The following is a 27,880-nucleotide window of genomic DNA, read 5'->3' as shown; positions in this document are numbered from 1 at the left end:
CTACTTACACTGACATATCACACAACTAATGGAGATACCCCAAGAAACATCATTCTTTGGGATTAAGTCTGAAACACTGGAAAGGAGTGACTGATGTGATCAGAAGTAAAAGGCAGAATCCAAGCACGAAAGTTCAAGTGCAAGCCTTTCTAACAAGCTTTCCTTAAGGCCTTAGGAAGGTTGCTGCTTATCCTTTTTTAAAATTAGCTTCTCTGGCTTCAAAAAATTGAGATTTGCATGTGGTATGAGCCTAATCTACTGGCAACCATCCAATTCTTAGGCTGTAGGATGCTGTGTTTAACAATTCTTATCACATACTCCAGAAACAAAAGGAGATATTTACCTTTCTTTTTAGGAAGGAACATGACAATAAGACAAGCCAATCCTCCCAGGAACAGAAATGTACTCAGTGTTCGCTTCCGACCAAACCTGATGTGCAAGGATAACAACGCTTTATTCTGCATTAGATCTGTAGTTTCCAGAGCAATGAGTCCTCTAAATTCACACCGTGTCTTTATTTGCAGTTGGAAATTCTGAATGCCGTCTCCCACAAACACTTCCTTTCACACTGCTTTTAAACAAGCTTCTACTGCACTCTTAAAATGAGCACCAAGAAGTCTCTATGCAGCGGCTGACAATTTCTAGGATTTTGATTTGCTTCCCACTGTGTGTGCACATTTGTAAAGCTCCTCAAGAGACATGGAAAGAAGAGATTGGGAGGTGAATTCTACAAAAAGTGAAAGACGTTGTCCAGAGCATCATGGCTCAGGAAAAGGCTAAATATCTGAATCACCAGCTGTGCTCACATACTAGTGCACACAGCAACTGTTACAGGAAGCCACACGACAGCTTCAGTTTAGCTGCAATAGCTTTGAGGTAACAGTGAGAATGGGGATTACGAGACAGAGGTGGGAAGAACTCCATCTCGTGTTAGCATGGAGTCAGCACAGTTAGGTTTGACTGATCAAGGAGATCAGCCTCATCTCCAAGCCAGATCTGGATGGCTCACTGATAAGTGAGCTACCGAGAACAAGTTAAACTGTTATTTGAAATAAAGATAGATCAATGGCACTGTCAAATTGAAGCAGGAAGCCCCACACAACAGATATAAGCTAGGAGATGCAATATATAGGAAACCTAACTTCAAGAAAAATTGTAACAAAACAAAACCTTGAATGAGTTAATAAATTTTATACTTACCATTTTTGGTTAATCAAGTAAATACAGATTGGGTATGCTGGGATTTCTATCAACCCTGAAAGGGCTAAATTGGCATAAATACTTCCACCTAAGTCACCCACATTAAGGGTAAGACCATAGTAAACCAAGCTGCACACAAACCTGCAAAAGACAGAAAAAGAGTAACATCAGAGCTGCTGCTTTGCCTGCAAAATCAAAACATTGCTCTGGCACAATACACTATAAACTCTATTTAGTGTTTCAGAAGATGGGTCTAAAATGTTCCCCTACAAGTGTATGATGCCTTCTAGGTAAAGAAGGCGTTTTGTCTCTACACAGACCCAATTCCTGACTTATTACTTGGTTAAACTTAATAAGACTACACATTAGAATGTGCATAAACCAGAATAAAGTTAAAATATGATCATGATTATATTAAACTTGAGAAATCATGTCTTTGTCCTTTTTGTTTTTATCAGGTTCCACTTACGTCCATACTTTTCCAATTGTGTGTAGACCCTTTCTCAAACAGCTCAGATGATACTTTGCCTTCTTTTAATTTCTACACCCTGGTCTAATTTTAGTCATTCTCCAACTTTGATTTTTATTTTTCTTTTGTAACCCTGACTGGTTGTTGTCTTTACAGAAAGGAAAGGAGCAGGTCATTAATTCACTCTGCAGGAAATCAGCAATTCTTATTTAAGGAACGGAAAAATCAACTATTCTGCAGTAAGCATTTAGAAAAGCAACAGCAAAACAGCTCTGTGTTGTCTGCTGACAAAAATAATGCCACTTTTTTTCTTAATCAATATACATTCCACAAATATATGCATTATAAAAGAATCTGTATGAACAGTAATGCCAGAGGACTCACATACCATGTCATACATAAGGTTTATTTCAAAGCAGCAGAAAAAGAGCTCATGGCAAGCACAGCTCTCCAAAAAACCCAGACACTTTTGGAGTTAAGCTTCTGCAAGTAACTAAGGATAGTATCATGGGTTCCTGCTCCTTACTACAGCAACCGCTAGCACTGGCAGCAGTTTCTCTTAAAATAAACACACTCATTAGACAAGGCAGGCCACCCACCTGCTAATGAGCTCCTTACACACAAACCAGAATAATCCAAATGACAAAGTAATGACACAGCACTAGGCCAAATAGGAGGACAGCATGAGCAACCTCAGCAGCCTTTCAGGGTCAGAAAGGAAGAGGTAGCTCTCAACTATTTTGAGATAGAAGCAGCATGACAGAAATGCAAAGGTAAAACACCTCAGAACTAGACTGTAAAAATGGCTTCATATTAGAAATGCACTAAGGAAATACTATAGCACAAGGATTCTTTTTAGGTACTGTGTCCCTGTACCTAGGGCTGAGACTAAGTAGAATCTGCAGGATGAGTCAATTCTCAGCAACATGTTCCCTCAAAGACTTAAGAGACAACAGTAGCACAGCTGGGCCTACAAAGTATTTCAAGTACCAGGTAAACATCATGATCAAGGTGCGTCCCAGGAGAATCTTATATCGGAACAGATCCAAGAAGCTGCCAGCTTCTCTGGAGCCCCTCTCTGCTGGAAGTTTTAATGAAAAAGTGCACTTCTGCTTGCGGTTCCTCTTTGCAATGAGGTAGAGGGCATCTTCTGCTTCATTCAGCCGGCCTTGTGAGTAGAGCCAGCGGGGGGACTCTGGAATGAATCTGAAACACACATACATAGACAGCTTTAGGGCTTTTCTTTTCTATAAGGCTGGACTTGTCTATGGAAATAAGGCTGAAACATTTCAGTATATAAAAAAAGAATTTTTCAAACAACCCCTCAGGTATAAAATTCACTTATCGAAACAGAGACAAAGAATGCTGAAAGGAAAGGGAACATAAGGTCATATGTAATTTAGATACCCAGAAATTACACTGAGTATATACACACACGCGATAACACAAGTTACAGCACCATTAAGACTCCAACTTTGGAGAATTCAGAATTAAGGAGGCATCACATTACTACAAGTAACACAGGATGGTTTTGTAGCACCAACTAGTCGTTTTCAATTTTCCAACTTTCTCAAATTCTCTCCTGTAGATAGGAAAGCAGAGGCTGTGCAAAGGTCGTGCTCTTTCTCTCCACGTGCACTGTTCACATTACAGGTCTATACCTCCAACACAGCCTACAAAACAAATCTATTACTTTCAGATTCCCAGAACTAATTTAAACTTTACTCTTCTGCCAGAAGCTTTAAGATTTTTGCCTCTGACAAGAGATGACATTTCTCCTTTAAATTTAAAGGAAAGTGATTTTGTGCTTTTATAGAAGAGAGCTTAGGAAGGAACATGTTTTCTTCCCCATGAAAAAAAAAAAATCTGGTAGTATTTTCTTCACAGAGCAATTTTTAAGCAATGTGGGAAGAACGCAGTGTGAAATCTGGAATAAAAAAAAAAATCCTTTCTTACAGTAAGATCGGCCTCTGAGCACAGCTCTGAAGTCCCAAGCATAAAGCACTTAAAAAAAAATTGTACTTATCAATCTGAAAGTTAAAAATTTTCTTCCAAAGGCCCCAAACACCACTAAGTTTTGAAATATCAAAAGTGTCATCTCTGCCTTTTACCTCATGAACAGCTTCTAAGACCTTTCCCTGAATTCTGATGCTTCCTTTAAAATGGTGTGTTTATTCTTTAGCACAAAGCTTTATTCAAAAAAGTTAGTTACTGAAGTTAAATAGGTTTCAGAAGGAAAATATCCTTAAGTTTAAACAGCAGCGAAAGTTCCTGTCTTTCAGTTACTGCGATTTTGCTGTCAAGAAGTAACAAGAGCATACTACATCATACAGCTTTCAGTGCTGAAGTCAAACACAAAACCCCTATCATCTTAATAAAGAAGCCATCATCTTATTCCTTCCTAATCACATCTGAAAAATAAAAGCTGCCCATTTTTTCCTTTGCACATCACCTTTAAGACTGTATGCGCAAGCAATTTTAGTGCTGTACCTTCTGTGTAAGCACAATAAGAGAAACATCATGTTATCACATAACCACAAAAACATTTTTTTATCTTTTAACATGTATATATAGTGTCTTGTAGCATACCAGATAACAGTTTAGATCATCTACATATGGCAGTTAAAGAATAGGATGTGCTTCTAACATCACTCTAGAGACTGTTCCCATCTACAGTAATAATGCATATACAATACAATGTACACTTACATTTTCAAATACTGCAGCACTGCTATTTAAAGAAAGCACAGAACATGGGGTGGTAGAGGTCGAAATACCTTAGTTACATCATTTCATAACATCCTAGAAAGTCACCTTGACTTAGCTGTTCGGTTTGTTTATTTTTTTTTTTCCTCTTTAACATCTTTCTTGATGAAACTTGGTTTGAAAAATAACTTACACAGAGAGAAGAAAGACGACTGTTCCTTCCAGGTTAACGACAACAGCCAGAGTCCTCCAGGAACGAATGAAGTACCCTAATAAAGCATACTGGGCAATTCCCACAGCAAAGAACAAGCCACCAATAGATCCTAACATACAATTAAAAACAAAACATTATCACTCCTTCAAGGAACATTACTAACTCCCAACACATGGGATCAGACAGAAACTAACACTTCATTAAGAAAAATTCACTCAGCAATACCAGCAAAACCACAGCTATTTGACCAAAGAATATTCTGTTCTTCAGCCATGCAGAGCATAAGTATTACATCTAATTTCAAAGATCAACACAAGTCGCAAAAGCACTTTTGTAGATCCTCCTCACCCAAAGCCTCATAAACAAACATTTCAGCTTTCTATGTGTAAAAATAACTACTACCAACAATAGGAAAACTGGTAATTTTAGGAATATATAGTAGTCATTTGTAGTTCTCATGATTTGTAAGATACCCTGTTTTAAAACAGTCTCAGCACAGCATTTGTTTGTCACTTGTCACAGACCGAGTCAGGCCCCAGAGCTGTAACAATACAATTTATAATCGTAGCTGAAGGACAGCTTCAACACTAGCAGCCAAGACAGTTAATGGTGTCTGTATCTTTTGTTCTAAATTCTAAGGTTGTTTACCACCTGGGACAATTTTTTTTTTTAAACATATAAACAACAGTTGTCTCATCTTCCTATCACATAAATACACTTTTGGTTTCTTTTTGATAAGGACCAGGAATGAAAGCATTTATATTTAGCATACAAACACGAGGCTCTGTTTAGCAGAGCCCCAAATTCCAATGGATTCAGCTAAGTTATCACAAACCTTGGACAAATATTTAGCTGTGTAACATTCACAGGGGATATTTCAACTGGACCTTTGTTAAGTTGAGCGATGCAGAAATCCGAATGGCGCCAAATCATCTATTGTGTTTGTCTAAAATTCATACAAAGCAGGGCTCAAAGACTGTGGCCACACAGATGCTCAGAGTTAAATTTGCAACTGCTATGGTGCCAGCTTTGGTGTGCAAGACTGAAATCTCTAAATCCTGATAAGAAGGCACTGGCACTCCAACTTTACCTGCTAATGCCCAGTAGGCAGTGCCCACACACTCATTCAGTAGAACAAAGGCCACCAGTGACATCCCACCATTCATCATCCCTACCAAGAAGCGAGAGATGGCAAAGAATTCATATGAGGGTGAAAATCCATTTGCAATGGCAAACAAGATGTCAAGAGCAAAACCTGGAAAACAAGGCAAAAGGCTTCATTTCAGAAGAGTACCTGAAGAAAAACAAAAGCATTTATCAGTATCTTTACTTCATGTTCAGTGGCATCTGTCCTAAGCAATCACAGTCAACAACTACAACACAGGTTTGGTCAGAAATTTAAGTACCTGAAGTCAGTATCATAAAAGGGGGGACACAAAAGAAGTGGTTTCTGATACCTAATTTGCAGTACTAAACCTTCAAATTCACAGCAGACAGTTTTTTCATATACTCAGAACTACTGTCTGGCTCCAGTTAAAATGGAGTGATATTTATCCCCATACAGAAGCCACAGATTAATTATGACCAAGCATCTCTCCTCATACTTGGAAAGCTGTCTATACAAATTAGAGAAGAGAAACATTAATAGGGAACAGTACATGGGGAGTTTGCACTGCATAGCAGGCCCACCCTTATCTGCTTTAAATGAGGTTGTTCCTTTGACAAAAATAATCAGTTTTTTTAATTCTACGTGCTCATCCACTGACACACAACTTTATAAATACATTCGCAAACCATGAAGTTCCAAACGTTGTTTGATCTGAGGACAGTAAAAAAAGTTTGAGCTTTAAAACAATGAGGATCACAAATCCACAAAAAGTGAATCATGCAGACAGAAGATAAGAGGTGCAACAAATTCCTAGCATGTTATACATGTAAGAACATTGCTAACAAGTTACTAATAGTATTAATTGCAACCTGTAAAGATCCCACGAGCATGACATGCATGAATGCAAGCCCTTACGGTATGATTCCTAAATCCAGAACACCTCCCAGTTATTCAGATGGTGATTGAACAGTCAAATATTAATTTCTTGTCCCTATTTATATTCCTGAAGTATACTGGAAGTACAAAACAAAAAAGAAAATCAAAATCATTGCACATGATTCACTGCTGCGTATCAAGCCCTCAGCAGAAACTGGGCTTTTGCCACTGATCTTCAGACACACACCACCTCCATTAATTTTGTTAGGTGGCAGTAGTTACCTGTAAGATAGACTTTCTTCCTCCCAAATCGATCTGAGAGTTGGCCAAAGGAGATTGCTCCAACAAATACACCACTGAAGTAGAAAGAACTGGCAGCACTGACTTTGTACGATGTGTTGCCAATTAAAAACCACTGGATAGGGGAAAACAAAGGTGAATTAACCAGAATCCAAGCAGTGCAGGAGTTCACCAACAGCTAACAGTTGGAGGGGCATGACACGTATTTTAAGGAAGATCAAACTTTGCATAAATCTCCAAAGCATCACATTCTGTCAGTCATCAAAACACAGCTGCTGTCTCCCAGACTCAGTGGGTCGTACTAATCAACTGTACAGTTCCCCCACATCACACATGGTCTTTGTTTCTGAAATCAAGGACAGATCCCTCAAAATATTGTAATTCTTGCAGTCTTCTCTTTCTCCCGTTTATTGTATTTTCTCACATAAATTTATTAGCTTAAATAGACTCAGTCCCACCTCTTGACATATGTCACTGCAGTGTGTAGGCACACTATGCAAAAATAAAAACTGTGGTTTATGTCCAAAGATAATCCTGCATATGCTCCTCCTTATGAACTGTCTTGTCACTGAGAAACACTTTGGTAGAGGTAGACAGGTTTTCTGGTATTGCAAATACTCATCTTTCTTACAGTGTACTTTGTGTCATTTCCAGTTCTTCTCAATTCCAAATAAAAACCTGATCTTTGTACATCTGATTCTTAGAGATTTCACGTCTCTGGCTGAACCTGACAGGAAGTTTTTCCCACGCAAAACTGTAGAATGAAAATGTGCCATGCTCTTACTGTTCAAACGTTATTTCCTTTTGTATTCTAAAAACTCCACATCTTGTGTTCTTTCCTTTTTCTACTCCTCTTGCATCTTGAGATAATGTTTCCTTTTAGTGACACCCTACTTTTTTTACTGTGCTGGTAAGCTGGTGATTATGTCATTATCCCTGCAATAACACTCTAATCTTCTCCTCATAATCTTCTCTTCCTCTACCAAAATCCTATTAGATATCCTTTCTAGCAAAGCTTATATTATTTCAAAGCTCAGTTATAAGCTACCTCACCATGAGAGCAGAGCCATGCAATTAAACTTTACCAAGATTAGGGAGCTAACAAAAAAAAAATCATTCAGAAGCTCCAAGAAAATAACTTGCTTACTCTCCGTACGTGCTTCATTTTGAATTGTCACTTTAATAGTGAGGTGTTTACTGATACAGTAGGTAATGCACTCATAAAGCATCAAGACTGTCAAAATTCAATTCTAAAACTAACCATGTGACCACAAATCAGCTTTTGAAGCTTCTCCAGATTTTAAAAACAATTCCCAGAAAAATATAGTTGTGTAATAATGGCATATGAGATTAATTTTATCTTGAAATAACATCGTCAGTTTGTTTTATAAGAGCTACAAGAACCATGCCCTAACTTTTAGTATAAAAATTTAAAAAGTTGCCAACATGGAAACTCTAACATTAGATGCTTTCTGACTAATTCAGGGATTAAGGAATAATTTGGTGTGAAGCAGTTTGTTCTGCAAATTAATCTCAACAGCTAAGAAACCCTTTAAAGGGCTGAAGGCTCTTCTACATAAAGTATGTTACATATATATGCTTGATATTCATAAATCATGTTTTTTATATCAGAATATTTTTCAGTGTAAATTTGCGACGGTCATGTTATTACTAAACGATGCCACAAGATAAGCATTAAAAACAGCCTCCTCAAATGTAGAAAAAGCTTCTTTACACATAAGTGATGGAATACTGGAGATAGTGATGAGCCATCCCCCAAATAAGTGCTATCTCACTAAAATCATTGTATTTAACACAACTCAACTTCCAAATACACTACACATTCAGCTAAAAAATTCTGAAAAACCCCATATAGTAACAGTGGGAAACAGGAGATGTAAGAAGATTTTATACACGTGGGCCTTAACTGAGAAATATGTTAAAGACTACAAAGCAGAATCTACTCAAGTTGCCTTGGGAATTTTTTTTTTTAGTTTTGTATTTTTCAAGTAAACTTAAACTTAATTCTCTACCTGCATTTGTTATTTATGCAACTAAAATGCATAATAATCTTTATAAAATTTATGACCTAAACCACTACTAGGTCCACAAACAGGTCTCATTAAGAAAGTAAAAGATTCTTGGATAAATTAAAAAGCAAAAGCCAAACAACTTTGAAAACCTTACTGAGCTTCAAATAATGCTTAAAAAATCCACCATCCATTAGGATTTTAATTTAAATAGTGGCATAAGTATTCATAACCTCTTTATTACCAGAACAATAAGCAATGCCTGTTGTACACAACTGTTTGGTACTATTCCAAAGTTGGCAGTTTTTATTCATATGCTTACAATCAATGAAGTTAAGTGCTTTACAGGACTAATTCAGATAACATTAATACCTCTGGACAATAGCCATGAATTACCAAGTGGTACTACACTTGACTCAACTGTACAGCTCTAAATTCAGGTCTTGTAATACATGCACTTAGGGCTTTTGCACAGGACAATTTGACATTAACATATACTGAAGGCCTCAAGAAGGGCAGGTGTTGCACACATCAGTGCAGAGTCTGGAATCCTTTCTGTAGGGACTGTGGCTAGACTGTGAAAGATGACACTTACAAAATACAGAGGCCACACCAATAAAGCTAAAACTTGGTTTGGGATAGAAATGGGGGGGAGGTGCTTTGTCCACCTGACTCCCCACAGCCCATATCTATCTTATCTGGAATTGCAAAAACTGCAGAAGCCACTTCCTCTCCAGCTCTTCCACTGCTTGCTAACTGCATGATGAATGCACTACGTGCCTTTGACCTTAGCAAGGGAATTACAAGAGGTGGCCAGAAGGAGCTCAGGGTCCATAAAGGATTTTGAGCACATTAGTACAATGAATGGCATGATCCCAGCTCAATTGTGGAACCAGGCTACAGGATCCAATACATACCTTCCACACAGAAAAAGTAGGAAATTTTGGGGCAGAACTTTGGCCAGGATCTGCACAGGAAAATAAAGCTAGTTTTTGTTGCCAGTAAAGATATGAGTAGATTACCTGCTCTATACCTGGAGGTAGCACATGTGTCATTTGCTAATCAAAACACATATTAGTGTGGAAGAAAGAAGCAATACAATCAGCTCCCCACAACAGACCCAGTAAGATTTACTACTCAGTGAGGCAGCAAAGCACATTGCAGACTTACCTCAGAGACTATCGATGTGAAGCTGCTGCTGAAGTGTACATGCTTATGCACCTCGCTGCCATTGGCAGTCAGAAGCCATTCCCCAAAAGCTCTCTCCTCACTCGCTGACTGGTTGCTATGACTCTGGTTAGCTGAGAGCTCTTGGAGGTCCCAGTGGTAGGGAGGAGTTGCACCCACCAATGCAATGAGGATGGCTTCAGTGGCCACATAGAGCTGGCATGAAAGACAAAACACATCAGAAATGCTAAACGTATATCCAAACAATGCTTCTTCTGCAGCTGGATCAAATCAGTATTAAAAAATATTCCTATTTTATATTTGCATTTACCACTACAAGATGGCATGTATAATCCCTGCCTACCAAATATCACACACTAAAGAACTACAACTTCAACATGGTGATTCTCATACTTTTTATCTGTTGATTATTTGAGAGAAAAGAAGTTCCCCTCCTGACACCCTTCCCTCAGTCAAAGGGCCCCAACTCTCACACATAGCAAGTACACCTCCTGGATGCATGAAAAGTTGTTAGTAGTAATAAGGAGACAAAATAAATCTATTCTTTAATGCAAGTATATTACTCTATTATATCTTCTCCTTCCACCGGTATTGCTCATTCCTCTGATTTGATATTTCTAATAGATATCCTCTTCACTGTTTCATATCTAATTTTTCCCACTTTTACCAAAACTCATTCTTTCTTATTTTTTAATCTTCTGTGAACCTGTATAATCTTCTGTGAACCTGTTTTACTCAAAAAAAAGATAGAGGCACACATGTGAATGTACATATGCAGAGGCACACGTGAATATACATATGCAGAGGCACACACGTGAATATACATATGCAGAGGCACATAGCTACACATTTATACAGACACACAAGGTCTAAATATAGTGATTAACAGCTGGCTTTGTTTAGGAAAGAATAAATAGAACTGCTGGAAACCCAGACGTTTCAAGCCTGGTCTAAAGCTGGGTCACTGCTGCATGCTCAGAACAACATTCACAGGCCACATTACAACTTCTTAAAACAGGTTACATCTTAAAACCCAGTATTTTTAAACCTGTTTGAACACAGAAGTGCCACATGCTCGTTAACAAAAGACAGATCACTGTCTTCTGAGAGACAAAAGATGTTGCTAGTAACAAGACAGATCCTCCCTCTCTAAATAAAACTGCCTCTTGTCTCAAGCCCTCACTGAGGAACAGTAACATGACCGAAAAAAAAACAAACCAGGAAGAATGGACCAGCAGGAAGTGTGTTCCCTCAGAAAGCTGCTACACACAATTCTCAAAACTGAGAAGACCATAGACACAAAAAAAAGAAGTTTGAAGACCTCTGAATTCTGATGCAAGCAAGACCAGGTAATCCTATTCTGCTCTGTACAACAGCTGAGCAGTCAGAGTTACGCCTAAATCTAAATGAGAATTACTACTAAATGAATAGAGATCCCTGAGTTACTACCTGAAAACATTTTCTTTCCATCAGCTCCTTATTGCATTCTACATGATAAACTGCTACTGTAGTGGCAAGAGGTAAATATTTCTTTTAAATAATTCAATTTTTTTTTATATATAAAATTACTGAATATCATAAGGAATTTGGAAGAAACCCCACAATGGCAATTGTATTATTATTTAAGCTAAAGAAGAACTTCTAGATATACAACAATGAAAAGAACTCATCTGTGAAAGGCAGCAATGACTCAGAGTGCCTGGGGAAAAGGTGTTAAAAAGCTGAGTGGCCATGCTGCAAGGGATGTGTGGATATGGCACGCTCAAGAACAGTTTGGAACTACTGAGAAATGAGAATTACAGGTCATGATCTGTGGTAAATCCCTGTATTCTCACTCAGACAATTCCACATCAGGACTAAGTGATAACATCCTTGTTTTTGTCTTGTGAAATAAACTAATTTTTGAAGTAGTTCAGGAAATTAATTCCTCAAGGCATTCAGTTTAGAGAAAGCAAGCATAATGCTTCTCATTTTTGCTTTGGGTGAAACTCATCTCAGCTACAGAAAACTAGCTTAAAAAATAAGTGATTGTAGGCACACAAAGAAATACTACAGATATTTTTTCAATAAAAAAGTCAGTCTTAAGCATCCCATTGGCTGCAGCAGGCAAGGATATAACAAAGATAGAAACACATTCAATTGATCTGTTGAATCAGATAAATGTATGAAGATGGAGACATGTTTTGATGTTATCAAATAGTATCATTCTGTATTCAAGTTCACTGGACTCACTGCTGACAAGACTGTTTGAGTGATCAGCTGCCTGGTACTTTGAGTAACAGCCATGGTAAACCCTCTTTACTTCATTGCAAAAACACAAGCCACAAGGCACCCCCCAAAATTAATTTACAGTTCTGAAAAGAAACATTTTCTAGAAGCGGTCTTAAAAACACGACAAAGCAAATTCAAAACAAGTTCAAAATACAGTTTTATCATTCAAGTAAGAGGCAGGACTTTGTTCATGAACCTGGAGATTCACTCTTAAGAATTCTAAATGCTTGCACTTAGCAGTAACATAGCTGTATAGACTGGTGATCAATATAAAATTCTAGCAAATCAAATAGAAATACTATATAACAACTTTATAAGGTATAAAATGGCTACATTATATGCACTGTGGCTAACAAAGGCCTTCATTTTTCATTTGTTCTGTAACCTAGGTCAAGTCAAATTTATGTCATTTAATGTATATCTTCTATTCATAAAACATTTTAATTGGCTCTATGTGGATATTAACGGTTCCCTACCGAATTCCCTGCACTGATCTGTATTAATCAAGATGAATACCAAGCACAGGGGGAGGAGGCAGCAGCTTGTAGTCACTGATGATGAAATACTGAGAGTTTTGTTAGTTTGGTTTACATTTCTTCTGTTTGTTTATATTCTCTGTAGTTTAAAATTTTGTAGTCTGTCTAGAATAGAAGTCTGTGGTATAAGGAGACTCATTAAAATGCAACACCTTAGTAACTTGTAAACTTTCACTTTCTCTGTGAAGTAGAAGGAATTTTAGTTAGCCATTCATATCCGTTTCATTAACAGGTTTTGAAATTTACTTAAAATTAACATTTTAAAAATAATATTAATAGAAATGCCTGGAATGTCTTGACCATCCTTCTTGGTGTTCATTTTCGTAATAAATTACTTCCAAGAAAAATGTTAAGTCTCTAATAAGACTAGCAAGGGAGGGAGAGGAAGAACTGAAATTGCTTCATTTGTATATAATAAAACACACAAAAATAATTTCAGAAACTCTTTTCAACCTCATAATTTACCCATTATGAAACACAAATGAAAACCAAAAGCAAGACAAACTCTACTAAGAAATGCTTTCAACCTTTTGCTCATCAGCAATTCACAACCAGCTTGGTCATTCTAGACAAGTATCAGCTGAAGCATTACCTGCTGAACAAAATAATGAGTAAGCAACTTCTGACCTTTCAAAGACAGAAATGTTAAAACTGCACCTCGAGGAAAGATAGAAATTAAGGAAGAACAACCAAAAGACCTTGCTCTGGTAGAAGCCTATTATGAAGAGGTGGTTACATTTTAGGATTAGAGTCTTTTCTCCTGAACCCATGACAAGCATCTGGGGGGCTTATTTTTGAAAGTGTAATGATCTCATCTGCTCCAAGTTATTCCAAAAGGGTGATCTGCAAATAGCTTAACTGCCCATGTTTTCTGCAAAGACAGTCCAAGTGGCAGCTAACTCCTGCGTACACGTTTGCCTGACAGGGCCATGGGAACACTGCACATACCCTGTACCTGTACTCCTGCCTACTGAGTGATGACAAAACCAGTTATGGCATTGGTGATAGGACTGCAGAGCACATACCTAAACTGCCAACTCCTCAGCACAAAGTTGCTTTAATAATTATTTTGTAGTCTATCACAATAAAATTAATCTACCCTTTTTCTGCCAACATGCAGAAGTGATCTTTACCAGCAAAATCTAGTGGAGTACTTTCAGCTCTGCACTTCTGTCACGAGTGCCACTCGAGAGATCCAGTATTTCTAGGTAAATCTCTCTATTTGAGATTTTTCAGTTATTGTCAATGAACTTAAGACAGAAGGTATGTCAGTCTGCTTATAACTGGAGAGCCAAAAGGCAAAATGCAGATGGGAACAAAGGCAAGTCAAAACAAAGTTCCACAAAGTGATCTGTAAGAACAAAACAATATTCTTCACACAAGATCACAAGTGAATTTAACTCTGAAGATGCATACTGCATTAAATTGTGCCAGTAACATGAGATTCTTCCACCTCTTCCACCACTGCATTCTCCCAAACACCAAAATACACAAAAAAAACTTACCATCAAGAAACAGGTTGCTATTACTTCCTGCAAGCTGGATTTCTCCCCAGTGCTACAGATACAAACAATGAGTTTGCTGCTAAGAAGTCAGCTGTCAGTCTTGTACTGAAGCAAAATCTTGCAAGACAGTTACCTGTATGGTTTGCTCCGGGACTGATGAAACAACTTACAGGGTTGAAAAGAGCTCAACAGGATTCCTCTACTGTGGTATACCAGTCTCTTGAATAAATTAGCACTTAGTGTGCTACCTACCACATAAACATCAAAAGTGACCATAAATACATTTTTTTTTCAAAATAACATAGGAGGTACAGGCAACGCACATGATACTAAGGAGACCTGGAATTTGCTAAAGACCTAGAATGGTAAAGCAGGTGCTACAATGCTTCTGGCATGTTACAAAGCACATGACCCTGGAAAACCTCACAGCCTTGCCCTACAAAGCATCAAGTTCAGTGACAGAAATTAACAGAAGTTTTGCTATATGTTTAAACGGCACAGCAGCTGACTGCATGCTGGTAGACTGAAAACGTGAGTCCAGAACTGCTTCAGGCAGTACAGCCTAAAGCATTTGCATTTTTGTAGTATGTCAGACTACATGCAATGCTGCTTAAGAAAGGCAAACATACTTATCCAGCATGGAGTCATACTGCATCTCAAAGGGCTGGGACAGGACTTGCCAATGCTACAACTGGATCACCCTGAGCAAGGGAAATAAAGTAACCCTCACACCATAGGTTGACAGGCCTCTGAACACGAATAACAAAGTTGGAAGTATTATTTTTCTGCCTTTATAAACAAAAGGCAGAAAGCAAACTTAGGTGCCTGTGCTGGGTTTGAACGGTGGGGTTTTTGGTAGAGAGGGAGGGGGCTACAGCGGTAGCCCCCCTGTGAGAAGCTTCTCAAAAGCTCCCCCAGCTCCAAGTCTGACTCACCTCTGGCCAGGGCCGAGCCAGTCAGCAACAGTGGCTGCGCCTCTGTGACAATGTATTTAAGAAGGGGAACCAGAGGAGGCATTAGGACTTGTGAGGAAGGGCTACAAGAAGGAAGAACACTGAGGTCAGTGGAAGGAAGGAAAAAGGAAGAGGGGGAGATGCGCCGGAGCAGAGCCCCCTGCATCCTGTGGTGAGATGGCAGGGCCACCCCACCACCACCCATGGAGGCCACTGGTGGAACGGAGGCTGACCTGAAGCCTGTGGAGGAGCCCACGCCAGGACGGGCATCTGCACTTAAAGGAAGCTGGGACTCTGAGGGGAGAAGTGGCCCCCACTGTTGTAGTTCTGCGCTGAGAGGGCTGCAACCCACAGGGGTGACCCACGCCAGAGCAGCCTGGGAACGGCTGCGGCCCGTGGGGAGGACTCGCTGCGGAGACGGTTCATGGAGGACTGTTTCCAGTGAGAGGGGAGCAATGTGCAGCATTCACCCCACCTTCCATGAAGGAAGGAGCAGCAAGCTGACTGTAACCCCCATCCCCTGCCCCTCTGCTGCTGGGGGAAGAGGTAGAGACACTGGGAGCAGAGCTGAGCCAGGGAAGAAGGGAGGGGAGTGGTGCTTCTCACTGTCCCGCCTTGTGTTGTCTTTGTTAGTATTTGAGTTAAAGTGATGTTCTTTTTTTATTCCCCTAACAAGTCTGTCTTTTACCAGTGACCATAATGGGTGAGCACTCCTCCCCGTCCTTATCTGTATTCCTGAGCCTTTTGCTCCATTTTCTCCTTCCCATTCCTGAGAGGGGAAGGGGTGAGGGAACAGCTGCATGGTGCGCAGTTGCCCTCTGGGCTCAAACCACAACAGTGCCTTATTAAAATATCTACGCTTAAACTTCTAGTTCCTCTCTGCCAAAAGTGCTCACAATTTTGGCCTCTCACTGGTAAGTTAGAGAACCAAGCCAATAAACAAGAACCAAAATTATGAAAAGCACTATAAATACTACCTCTGCTTGAACAGGAATATTCAAGAAAGTTAAACTGCATTAATGTGCAATCAAGCGCCAAGACTCTTCAGCTGAACACCAGCTATACAGTTTCATCAACACCACATCAGAAGTGCCACTCCACTCTTCTTATGTAAAGAAGGACTTATAGGAGAACAAAGTAAAAAAGTGCCAGAAGTTCCTATTCCAGTTTATGAATATACTACAAACCAGCCCAGGACTGAACTGTCTCAATGGCATTACAGTATAACACGAAGAAAAATCAGTAACTGCTGGTAAAAGCAAGAATTGTGGCCTGACAAATATCAGGCAGAGTTTAGTCTTGCTTCCACAAGCATAATATTATTTTGTCTGCATTTCATCTCTGTCCCTCCTTCTCTCCCTATCTTCCAGCCTGGTTCGGCTGTCAACATATCTGAGCCACAGCCGGTATCATAAGAGATCAAAGTCCTCACCTTAGTGTGCTGGTTGGGGACACTGCCAAAGAATATTGGTGAGCATCTTGGTCTCAGAGGACTTCTGCTAAGACTATGAGAAAAGCACATTATCAGTTGTGCATGGACTTTCTCCCTACCAAATGAATAGAGCATTTAACTTGGTAAAAAGATGCAATAAAAGTACTGAGTACTTCAGAAGTTTCTGCTACTTAAGTACGCAGACTAAAAGGCATTGCTGACATTTGTATAAGATGCTTTCATTCATTTATTCATTTTAAGGACTTGCCTGAAGATAAACAATTGGATCTACTTGTGGTTTTTTACCTTTTTTTTGTTCTTTTTTTTTTTTTTTTTTTTTTTTTAGTTTTGTTTTGTTTTTTAATTAAAAAATCCTTGGTTTACTGCTATTTGAGCAACATGATGCTCCAGAATTGAAACAACAGTTTTTTCCAATTTTGCAGTGTGACTTGATAAACCAGTGATTTTCAACTTACAGCCTACAGGCCTCAGAAGTCCCTGAATTACTACTTAACATTCTAGAAAAAATAATTAAGAAACAAAGCTGTCAGTCTTAAATTTACTGTACAAGGATTTAACATCTTCAGTGGGAAGTGAGTAGGGGGTCTGCAAACAGAGAGATTGAAGAGCTCTGGTTTTTATATATTTTTAAGACACCAATAACTGAACAGCATATCACAAACAGAAAGCTGGAATAAGCTCTACATACAACCCTTCAGCTTACCTGAGAATCTCAAAAGCTTCACTGTGCCTTCCAATGAAAATTCTTAACACCCCTTCCCCCCAAACCCAACAGATTTAGGAAAATGACCAGGCGAACACAAGCACAATGTTTAACCCGGTTAAGTCCCAAATTTAGTCAGATATCATATTGTAAACCGACAAGACCTAGAAAACAGATGTTACTGCTCCAGAGGGACTCCAGTCCCACTGGGCCAGTACTTGCAAGAAAGCAAGCAGAGGTTTTACTGAATGCAAACAATGCACGTGAAGCACTACATTACCTATAAATAGAAGTAGTTATGCTAACTACTCCAGTTAAAAAAAAAGGTATTTGAGTGCAAAAATATTTATTTGGGTCAGAAATAAAAAGAGTAGCAATCACATGCAAATTGGAAACAATTATTCTGACTTGAATCACACATCTACTAGTTCTACCACCTGAGAGAAAAAGAAATTAGAGTCTCTAAAATGGAGGAAGTGTCAATGAGGAAAGCCTTGTTGAGGTGGCTTGCTAGTGGAACAATACAGGTAATTTATTGCCTACAAAACATGGGAGATTAGAGACTTTGTACACATGGGCAGGGAAGAAGGAAAGGGAGATAATGTACCATAATACAAATATTTGTAATCCATAGTCTTTGCTATCCAGTAGAATCATGCCTGTTAACTCCCAGGCTCATGTTCTGAGTGTTCAGAGGACAGACTGGCTAGACGGATTGTTTCAACAGTTTGCCAGGCTGGAAGTCATCTTAACAGCAGAAGATGGGATTGCTTCAGCTCCCACTGAATCCAAATACCATCCCATTGCACAAGATACTCTGTGTAACAATAACTTTACTGTTAATAATCTGAAAACATCTCCCCATGTGTTTTACCCACACTCAATATAAAGATGCCAATCACCATTGACACAGTGCCCTCCCAGGCACCTTCCATTCCCAGTCATTAAAAGGACATTGCAAAAGCAAAGCATTCAGCCACAGCTAAAGAGCCCCAGACCAAGTTCCTTCTGACAACTTCACTCTTTACACAGCACGTAGCCTTCACTTTGTTAAAAAAGTTGTTTTGTTTTGTTTTTTTTTTTTAAATAGTCAGAACAATCTGCTTCCTTCCCTCTGTTGATAGGCCTTCAAAATGTCAACTTCTCTGTGCTTCTCCCAAAACTCATGATTCTTGTCATGCTCATCAGCAATAAATCTGTTGAGGTCTTTGCAACAGCACATTGAACTGGCATCTTCCAAGACTGAAGTGCACAGAAACTGAAGTTAGCCTTGTAAGTTAAACTGCAAAAGCTGACTAGATGTGTTTATACGGATACATGCAAACAGAAGACGTGGTTTCAGTGTCAGGGTGGACGCAGTGATCACTAGAAGAACAAGACGACCTGGCAATTGCAAGTGACACTCAGAACCACCTAACTATGAGCTCAGTTACATGTGCTTTGCAGTTCAGATGCAGCTAAAGGGAAGGTCTCAAAGCTACAGCCCATGTTTCTTCTATACCTCAAACTTGCTGTGACCATACTTCTACACTGCATACAAGCACAAATTTAAAGCTTACCTGTATCTATGTATGCATGCACACAGTGGTTTGGATTAAGACACAACCTAATTTTGAGGTAAAATGGAAATGTATGCAGCCAATACGGTATTCATGACTTCCCTCCACTCACGATTATTTTTTGAAAAAAAGAGTAGCAAGTTCGCAATTTAAAATTAATCAGCACGGAAACAGTTATTCGAATTTAGACTTCTGCATTACAACTGAGAGTTAAGGACCTCACCGCTAATGAAGCATGTCACAACTCAGTACTGTTACTTCAGGTTTTCTGCAAAATATAATGCAATGTCTGCATCAACTGCATTCATGTTTTTAACGCTGAACTATAATATCAGAAAATATAAGCAATTGTTTCTTTTGAAGAACAGTTAGGGATCTGAAAGAAGTAACTACAGAAAGACAGACAACACTGAGTCTTGACTATATTTCTGCTTCTGGAATCTAGGTTTTATTTACAGAAGGCCACTAAAGGACAAGGGAGTCTTGGTTAGCATCTGAATCATTGAAATGAAATGTAACACGTGACCAAAAAACTACCTTTTTTTTTTCCCCTTAAAAGATTCACTCCAATTGGAGCAAATGGTAAGACTGGTCTTCACTTAAAAGTTCCACCAACTTTCAGGTAGGAATAGTCTTAGCTAAATGAGTAGCAGCATATCTTTCTGTGTGATTAGTTTATGTACTTACATTCACCTAGTTTTTATTCCCAAGCAGGAATAAGCTATACCAGAACAAGAAATTATATTCAGTGATACAACTACTCTAAAAGCCTTCATCACTTCTACAAGAAAAACACCATCCTTTAGCATAAGCATGTTCTGAGTAAGATACAATGCACAAAAAGATGTGGAAGAAGTTTACCTCGAGTAATGAAAATTTGGGTCCCTACCTTCTATGCTTGTATTCATGCCACATTTGAAACCAACCCCCCACATAAGTGGCTGCACATGTTTGACACACATTCTGCAACTGCTTTCTTGAGAATCAGAGGGACTTAAAACTCTTACTTCTCCCACAGACAAAGAAAAAAGCCAAACAGTAAGCAAAGTGAAGGAAGGTTACTTGGCAATTCAGTAAATCCTTTTTATATCTGATACTTTGCTTACATACCTTACAGACACGCTGTATCTAAGTTACAGTGCAAGTAACTCTGGGTAAACAGCATACCTGTTGTGAAACCTCTGGAACACCTTCAGCACCCTATACTAGCAATTGTAATGCAATTTGTGTAATACTCATCTCTCCATTTTAAATTGCTCACTCCATTTCAGATTTGTTTTGCACTTTCTAGTTAGTCCTAACAGTATACCTCATCAAGGACTGGGAGTAAGCTCTCCAATTTATGATCAATTCTGGCTAGTGCTTAATAGATTCAAGCAAACGCAAGTATTAAAAGAAGATTCACTGAAAGTATTTCCTTACTGTCACTGCAACTACAGAGTGTTGTCTCATGCCATTAAAGAGGTAGAATGTGTATAGGCGTAGATAAGAAATGTCAAGGCTATGTTAGGGATCACATCTGTATCCTAGCTGAAGACAGACACTACTTCTTTTGAATTACTTCTAAAGATTTGGAATGAGCCTGCCTTACTTAAGCCACATGTCCCAGAATCTGCTTTCCCTCAAAGCATTTGGGCAGATGGCTGATTAAAGAACAGTTTTGTGCATTGGGACATTCTAATGTTAGAAATCATACGCGATCTTGTTACTAACAGCAAAGAGACATTAGAAGCACCACTTATTATGGCTGCACTGCATAAAGAATGCCTTTGCCTTAAACCAAACTATTATTCAAGGAACCTGATGTTACTACCTTAACTGTTTTTCCGTCTTCACTTTGGTTAACTGTAAGTCCCTAAGATGGAAGGAAGCAACACCCTCGGTAATTGTCCATACTGCTGTGCAATGCACATTATCCAACTATAGGCAAAGCCTTTTTCAGCTATTCAGGTCAAACGTGTTTTAAGAAGCCTTTTAATATATATATATAGTAGGAACACACTTCCGTTCTCAGATTTCTGCAGGTTCAGTTTGGACTTGGGCAGTACTGTAGCTCAGGTTCACTGGCAAAAGCAAGCCTCTTTCAACTGCATATGTTCAGTCACAATAGACCAAGAAACTATTTTTAATATGCTTGTATGCTCTCAAGCATCTAACCAAGATGTGAAATTTTGTCTTATGTTGCTACACATATTCAACAAGCACCAAAAGACACCATTCTTTAATAATGCCTCAATATAATTTCTTCAAAAGGTAGTGAGCACCTTTCTAGTAATCAATAGGTGTTTACTTTTAGTGCAAAGTAAAGTCCTAAGTATTTTAAGAGTTACCAGCTCCCCTTATTCCTCCCTCACTCTCTCAAAGTTACGCTGGAAATGCAAGACTAATCCAGCCACAAATTCACATCATTAGTCTATCCCCACATTCTTCAGGTAAGTTTCAGCTTTGGGTAATTCCATAAATTTTTGAAACAAAATGTTTCTCTACATTAGCAGTCATCAATCCATTATAAAGTTAGCAGTAACTGCTACAGAACATTCCTAAAAATCTTCCAAAGTACTATTAGGTTGGTAGTGAATAAGCCAGGCGTACCATAATACAGTAACAGCTCAACAAGTTAATGAGTAACAGCAGCAGGTAGCAGAGGAGTAATACAATCATTGAAGAAGTGAAATAAAGTACCCTGCAAAGATGAAAGCAGCAGCCCACAAGACTTAATCTAGTTTTACACTGATGACATACAAACTCTTTTTTCCAGATACAAGCAGCCTGGAGGTTTTTTGTCAATGTCAGTAAGCTCATTCCACAGCTCAAGTACCAGTTTACTCAAGCCCACATAAAAATTGACTTCCATGTGTAAAGTCTCATGTATAGACATGTGTGTTTGGTACAACTTGCCCCAAAGAAGCGCTGTGAGATAAACTATGTTTGTAATTAGAATTCAGAGACTGGATACATTGGCATATCAGTAAGGCTGCATAGTAGAAGTAGCTTACTGTAGAAATTTCTATGAGAAGAAAAACACTAATATGAAGGAAAATACCTATAAAGTATGAAACTCGAGAGATTAGAAACATGTAGAGATGGAAAAGCACAAAAGCCTAGAAGGAAAGCAAGAATATCTGCTGGAGATCTTACTGGGCAGGGAAAGCAGAGAGTTTAAACTCAGTATATTAGCAGAGATGAAGGGCCTTGGCACAGCAAAGACAAAACCAGTTTTCACCCATGTGATATTCTTATCTTTAAGAACGTAGGGGTTTTTTTTATACCAATAGCCAATGGGAAAATAGAAGCCAACTGAAGGAACATGTGGGAAGGGACAGGGAAACAAGCAAAAAAATCTGAATAATCAGTCCACAGCACAGCCAGTGACATAGGCTAACAGGAGTCCTCATTCTGGAGTCAGGTGCTGCATCTAATCCACTGAAGGAGTCCAGGATTACCTAAATCTACTTCACACACACCAGATATGGTACTTACTTTTGGGTCCATCCTCCAAAGACTGATGATAAACCAGAAAAAGGACTAACACCAATCATGGAACCTGACTTCACGGTCTTGCTCTTGCACATCCCAGTGACACATGATGTAACTTGGCACCAGTAATGGAACACAGAAAGCAATCAACCACCCAAACAGGAACCAGATGTGTAAATCCAAATCTATTCACAGACTGAAATACAAGCTTCAAATCTAAATCCTTTACAAACTCCTGCGTCCGCATGATCAGAAGCAAAAAAAAACCTATCAGTCAGGGGATGATCCTCATTGAGAAAGTTCAAGAATTAAAGATAACATGAGAAGAAAAAAAACAAAAAAAACAAACACACCAAACAGTCCTGCAAGCCTGCTACCTTTTTTCTTTGGTTATTCTGAATTAGTTCCGGGATTTGTAAAGATCTTTGTTTACTTCTCCCACAAGAAATACAAGTTAATCTGTTAAGATTAAACATAAACAAACAAAAGCACTACAGAACAGCTGACCCATACTACTAGAAACTCTCAGAATACAGAGCACTTGACATAGTTGCAGTTCATCCCAGAACATGACCAGCACTGGAAGAAAAAATATTGCTTCCTTAATCCATATTCATCAAGCAAACGAATTTACTAGCCAGTCAGTAGAACAAGCTCTAAGCAATGTCTAATTCTAAAGGATTAATCAGTTAAATCGGTAAAAAGAAAGAAACAGTACAATGAAACAGAAACCTACAAACTTTTGCTGTTCATCATCATAACTTTGCAACCTAGTACAGAATTACCACTTGACAGGACTGGGCATCTGAATCTTCTCTGGTCATCTCATAAAGCTGCTTGATACTTCTGTCAGTCCCCTGCCTGCCAGGCAAAGACATTTTCAGTCTCACAGATCACAACTGGAAGTTCTTGATTGCTACAAAATAGCGGTCAGCAGAAGGACACCTATGCTCCCCTCTTCACTCCTGCAGCTGGTACCTTTCCACAGTGGCAGCAACTCAGCATTTGTCAGCCTTGATGAATTCACTACAATTAAGTTTTTGAAGAGTTAGCATCAGGTAAACCAGGTATCTGTCAAATTATACTTTATGCCTAGGCCTGGCCGTGAAGTTGCACATATTATCCTCATTTCCCCTCCCCACCCCACAGAAGTAGACACAAAGATGAAGCAAAGCTAGAAGACAACTAGTCTGGTTACAGAGCACATCACTTGGTCATGCAATTTCTGAATGATATTATGGCACTCTGCTATTACTCTGGAGTCCATTTTTATCAAAAAATTTGAGAGCTCCACTTTTGTATCTCACAGAACACAAACCTGACTACCCAAGATTTAGAGCCTTGTCCAAATACCTAATGCACAGACACTGCCCCTATATTCTAAGAATTAAGGCAAACCAAAGTACCCTAAGCAGTCACAACCTATCCGTTGACTAGATGAGAGTTTCTGCACACTGAGGTATCAATGACCACCTGTAGCTTTTCAAACATTTCCACCACCAAGAAGCCACACGCAACCTAGCAATCACTCACTTAAGTCATTAACTTTAGGCTGCACTGGATTCCCAGCAGAGTCTCTGACAGAAGTCACTGTGTTCCAGACTAGCCCATGGAAATCTCAATTTCACTTCAACCAGCCCTTCACCTGACAAACTGCATACTCCTAATTTGCTCACCCAGCGACACAAGGCGTAACCCCTCAGGCAACGAGGCACAGTCAGCATCAGGCACTTGCCCCACATTTACTCTGCTGAAGTTCACCTTGCCTTCGGACAGAGGTCACCTCTGCCCAGGAGCACGGCAAACTGCTGCAGGCTGAATCCACAGCAGCCAACCGCCGACACCAGCCCTCACGCCGGGCAGCGCTCCCCACCGGCACAGCCACCCCACCCCCTGAGAGGGCGGCTGCCCACAGCACCCACGGTGAGGGTGGCGGCATCCCCCCCCTCCTCCCGCCACTGCCTCCCCCACGGGCGCTCCCACGCCAGCCAGGGCGCTTGCGCCCCCACCCCCTGAGAAAGGGTCGGGGGAGGGGGAGGCGGCCCCTCACCTGGAGGAGCACGGCCAGCAGCACGCACAGGTACACCTGGTAGGGCCCCATCTGCCCCACCAGCGGGAACGCCTCCTCCACCTCCATCCCGCTCCCCGCCCGCCGCGCGGCTCCTGCGAGCGGCCGCCGAGCAGCGCATCCCCGGCCCGGCCCGGGGCGGGGCGGGGCGGGGCGGGGAGCGGCGGCCGGGCGCTCGCAGCAGCGGCGGCGGCCGGAGCAGGGAAGGGCGTGAGGCGCGAGGCGGCGCCCATGCGCAGGCGCCGTCGGGGCGAGGCCGGCCCAGGGACGCACGCGCAGCGCGCAGCCCGCCGCCGCCGCCCTCCCGGGAAGCGGAAACGGAGCGGCCGGCGCGTTGCAGTTGCGAGCGGCGGCGCACGCGCGCCTTCCTGATTTTAAATAGCGGGCGAGGGGGGGTGGGGGGGCTGGGGAGGGGGGCTCGCGCGCTCCTCGGGCTGCCGTTGGCCACCAGCGGGGAGAGGGGGGCGTGTGGGAGGTGTGTGTGGGGGGGGTGTCCGTGCGTGGGGTGTCCGTGCGTGGGGGCTGCGAGGGGTGCGGGTGGGGGGGTTGTGAGGGGGCTGCGAGGGGTGAGGGTGGGGGGGTTGTGAGGGGGCTGCGAGGGGAGCGGGTGGGGGGGTTGTGAGGGGGCTGCGAGGGGTGCGGGGGTTGTGAGGGGGCTGCGAGGGGAGCGGGTGGGGGGGTTGTGAGGGGGCTGCGAGGGGTGAGGGTGGGGGGATTGTGAGGGGGCTGCGAGGGGTGCGGGGGTTGTGAGGGGGCTGCGAGGGGAGCGGGTGGGGGGGTTGTGAGGGGGCTGCGAGGGGAGCGGGTGGGGGGGTTGTGAGGGGGCTGCGAGGGGAGCGGGTGGGGGGGTTGTGAGGGGGCTGCGAGGGGTCTTGGGGGGGTTGCATGAAGGGCTGTGAGGAGGGGACGGGGACTGTGAGCGGGGGGTTTGCGAAGGGGGGGCGTGAGGGGTGTCGGGGAGGCAGCGCCCAGGGAGATGCCCTGGGCGGCCGGGCTGCTTACCCCGGGTGGGCGCGGGGCTGGGGGGGTGGGTGCTAGGCGGAGGGGGGGGGTGTTCCTCCTGAGGTGCAGCGGCTCTGGTCATAGTTGTTTGGAAGGGGTGGGGGAAGCAGGCAGTGTCCCTGGACCCTTGGTTAGACCAAAGCAGGGCACTGGCCCTGCGGGCTTGGCAAGGAATCTGCGCTGGGACCATGCTGGCAAGGTGGTTCTGGGTTTTATGGCGTTCTCCATCTGGCAAATTAGCTCTGATCCAGCTTCCTCGTAAGAGCACAGCTAAGTTACCAGTCTGCGCTCGGCAGGCTTGCACCTTCATTGAGCAGCGTTAGCCCCGTGTCTGGGAAGCTGTACCCACGTAACGCACGCTGCTTAAGTTCTGTGAATTCATGCAGGACCCCTAAATGCTGACACCTCAGGTGTGGAATATTCCGTAATTATACTTCATAGTGTACCTGCTGATGGTCGAAAAAAAAACAAATTTGGCATGAGACTAGTATGTCAGTGCCACTTGAAGCCCGCTTCCCTCTTCACACTAGAGTTCAGTTCTGGACCTGTGCAAATCTTGCTGTTCTTGATATAATGCCTAGTGAGGACATGCCTCTTTCTGTTACAGCAGTCTTCATAAAACTGTAGTTGTAATATGTTTTATGAAAAGTATGTGCCATTTATTTGGAGAGCCTTTCTTGTGAACTTGTGGTAGAAGTTCTCACTTAGAAGTAATGGGAGTGGTTTGTGAAGGAACGTGAACTCCAACAAGTAGGAAGGGAAGGGAGATAAATCCATGTGTGAAACAGTAATATTAGTGCAAAGTGGCAATGAGCTTTTCACAGTCTATTTTCATTCCACCTTTACAATAAAGATCCAAGAACATGAAATAACTTAGATTGTTGAGACCATTTTACCTAGTGATGCCAAAAAGCAGCAGCAACATCTTTATGCTTATGGCTTTTATTGTATGAACAACAGCTGGAGAGAAAGGAAGAGTTGTGTTGTGAGATGTGACCTTTAGGACCATGCCAGGAGCCTGGGAAATAATACCGTTTCCTTGCTGTAAAAATCTTGGCAAATTGACAAGCATCAAAGCAATTTTCTCTTCATATGAAATTCACCTTTGCCCTAAGCACTTCTTTTCACATTTGAGGCTTAGTACAGATTGATTAAAGGCAAAACAGCAAAGGATTTCTGAAATGTCAGGACCTTTCTGGTGTTCACCCAACCGCACTTGTCTCATTATATTACTTGGCCAAGATGCGGAGGAGGTGTCCCGATGCTCTGGACGCTCTGCGTCCCCGTCCCCTGCACCCTTCCCGCCCTCCCAGTCAGTTCAGCTGCGCTCTGTGCCAGCCGCTTACTCCCGCTTGCCCAGCACCGGGGAGGGCTGTGGCCTTTGCCGTCACCCCTCAGCCCCTCCTCGACTCTGGAGTCGGGGTGAGCAGGGTTGGGGGAGGAGGGCAGTGGTACTTGCTCCCTGTCGGGAGGGTACTGCCTCCCAAATCGCTGTGTTCCCTTCAGCCCTCTGTCACTCCTCTGCCTTCTTGCTTGGGACCTGCAGCACCCCTGCCTGGGAGCTTTCCCTCCTGCTCCCGTACAGCCACCCAAGCTGCAGGCCCTGCCCGCTGCCTGGGCAGCAATTGGAACTCCTGTCACGGCTCTGCTGAGAGAACGCCTCCGACTCCCACAGCCTCCGGTCGCGACCCCACTGAAGTTACCGGGTTGGCTCTAGGCATGTCCATACCACGCAGCAACGCCCTACCCCCGGGGACAACAGCCATCGGGGAGCTGTCTCCTCTTGTGTGGGTGCTCCCCAAACGGAGTCCAGCGGAGGACCATGAAGATGATGAAGGGACTGGAGCATCTGCCATGTGAGGAGAGGCTGGGAGAGCCAGGACCATTCAGGCCACAGCAGAGGAGGCTCAGGGAAGAACTTCCCAATATCTGATGGGAGGGAATGAAGAGGAGGAGTCTAGGCTCTTCTTAGTGATGCCTATCAACAGGACAAGAGGCAGCAGACACAAATTAAAAACCGATGAATCTCAATTTGAATACAATACATGTATTATTTATTTATTTATTCCCCTGAGAGTGGTCAAATGCTGGAACAGGCTGCCTAGACAGGTTGTGGAGTCTTCATCTGTGGAGATATCCAACACCCAGCAGGACACAGTCCTGGATAACCTGCTCTAGCTGACCCTGCTTGAGCAGAGGGGGTGGACTGGATGATCTCCAGAGGTCACTTCCAACCTCAACCATTTTATGATTCTGTAGTTT

General features: G+C 41.7%; 1 protein-coding gene across 1 annotated transcript in view; it reads right to left on the bottom strand.

Moving 5' to 3' along the window:
* SLC22A15 (solute carrier family 22 member 15) overlaps positions 1-24,799 on the bottom strand; it is a 43,520-nt gene extending 18,721 nt beyond the window's left edge. The window contains exons 1-8 of the mRNA XM_042788883.1: positions 24,599-24,799; positions 10,074-10,286; positions 6,856-6,988; positions 5,680-5,844; positions 4,569-4,698; positions 2,660-2,875; positions 1,201-1,341; positions 344-429 (exon numbers count right to left, since the gene is read on the bottom strand). Coding sequence (XP_042644817.1) covers positions 344-429; positions 1,201-1,341; positions 2,660-2,875; positions 4,569-4,698; positions 5,680-5,844; positions 6,856-6,988; positions 10,074-10,286; positions 24,599-24,685 — 1,171 coding nt within the window. The 5' untranslated portion in view covers positions 24,686-24,799. The remainder of the gene's footprint in view (positions 1-343; positions 430-1,200; positions 1,342-2,659; positions 2,876-4,568; positions 4,699-5,679; positions 5,845-6,855; positions 6,989-10,073; positions 10,287-24,598) is intronic.
* Positions 24,800-27,880: the final 3,081 nt, after the last annotated feature.

The sequence above is a fragment of the Tyto alba genome, unplaced genomic scaffold, assembly GCF_018691265.1.
Source record: "Tyto alba isolate M040663 unplaced genomic scaffold, T.alba_DEE_v4.0 Super-Scaffold_14, whole genome shotgun sequence".
Classification (NCBI taxonomy): domain Eukaryota; kingdom Metazoa; phylum Chordata; class Aves; order Strigiformes; family Tytonidae; genus Tyto; species Tyto alba.
This window is presented reverse-complemented; position numbering and strand designations above follow the sequence as displayed.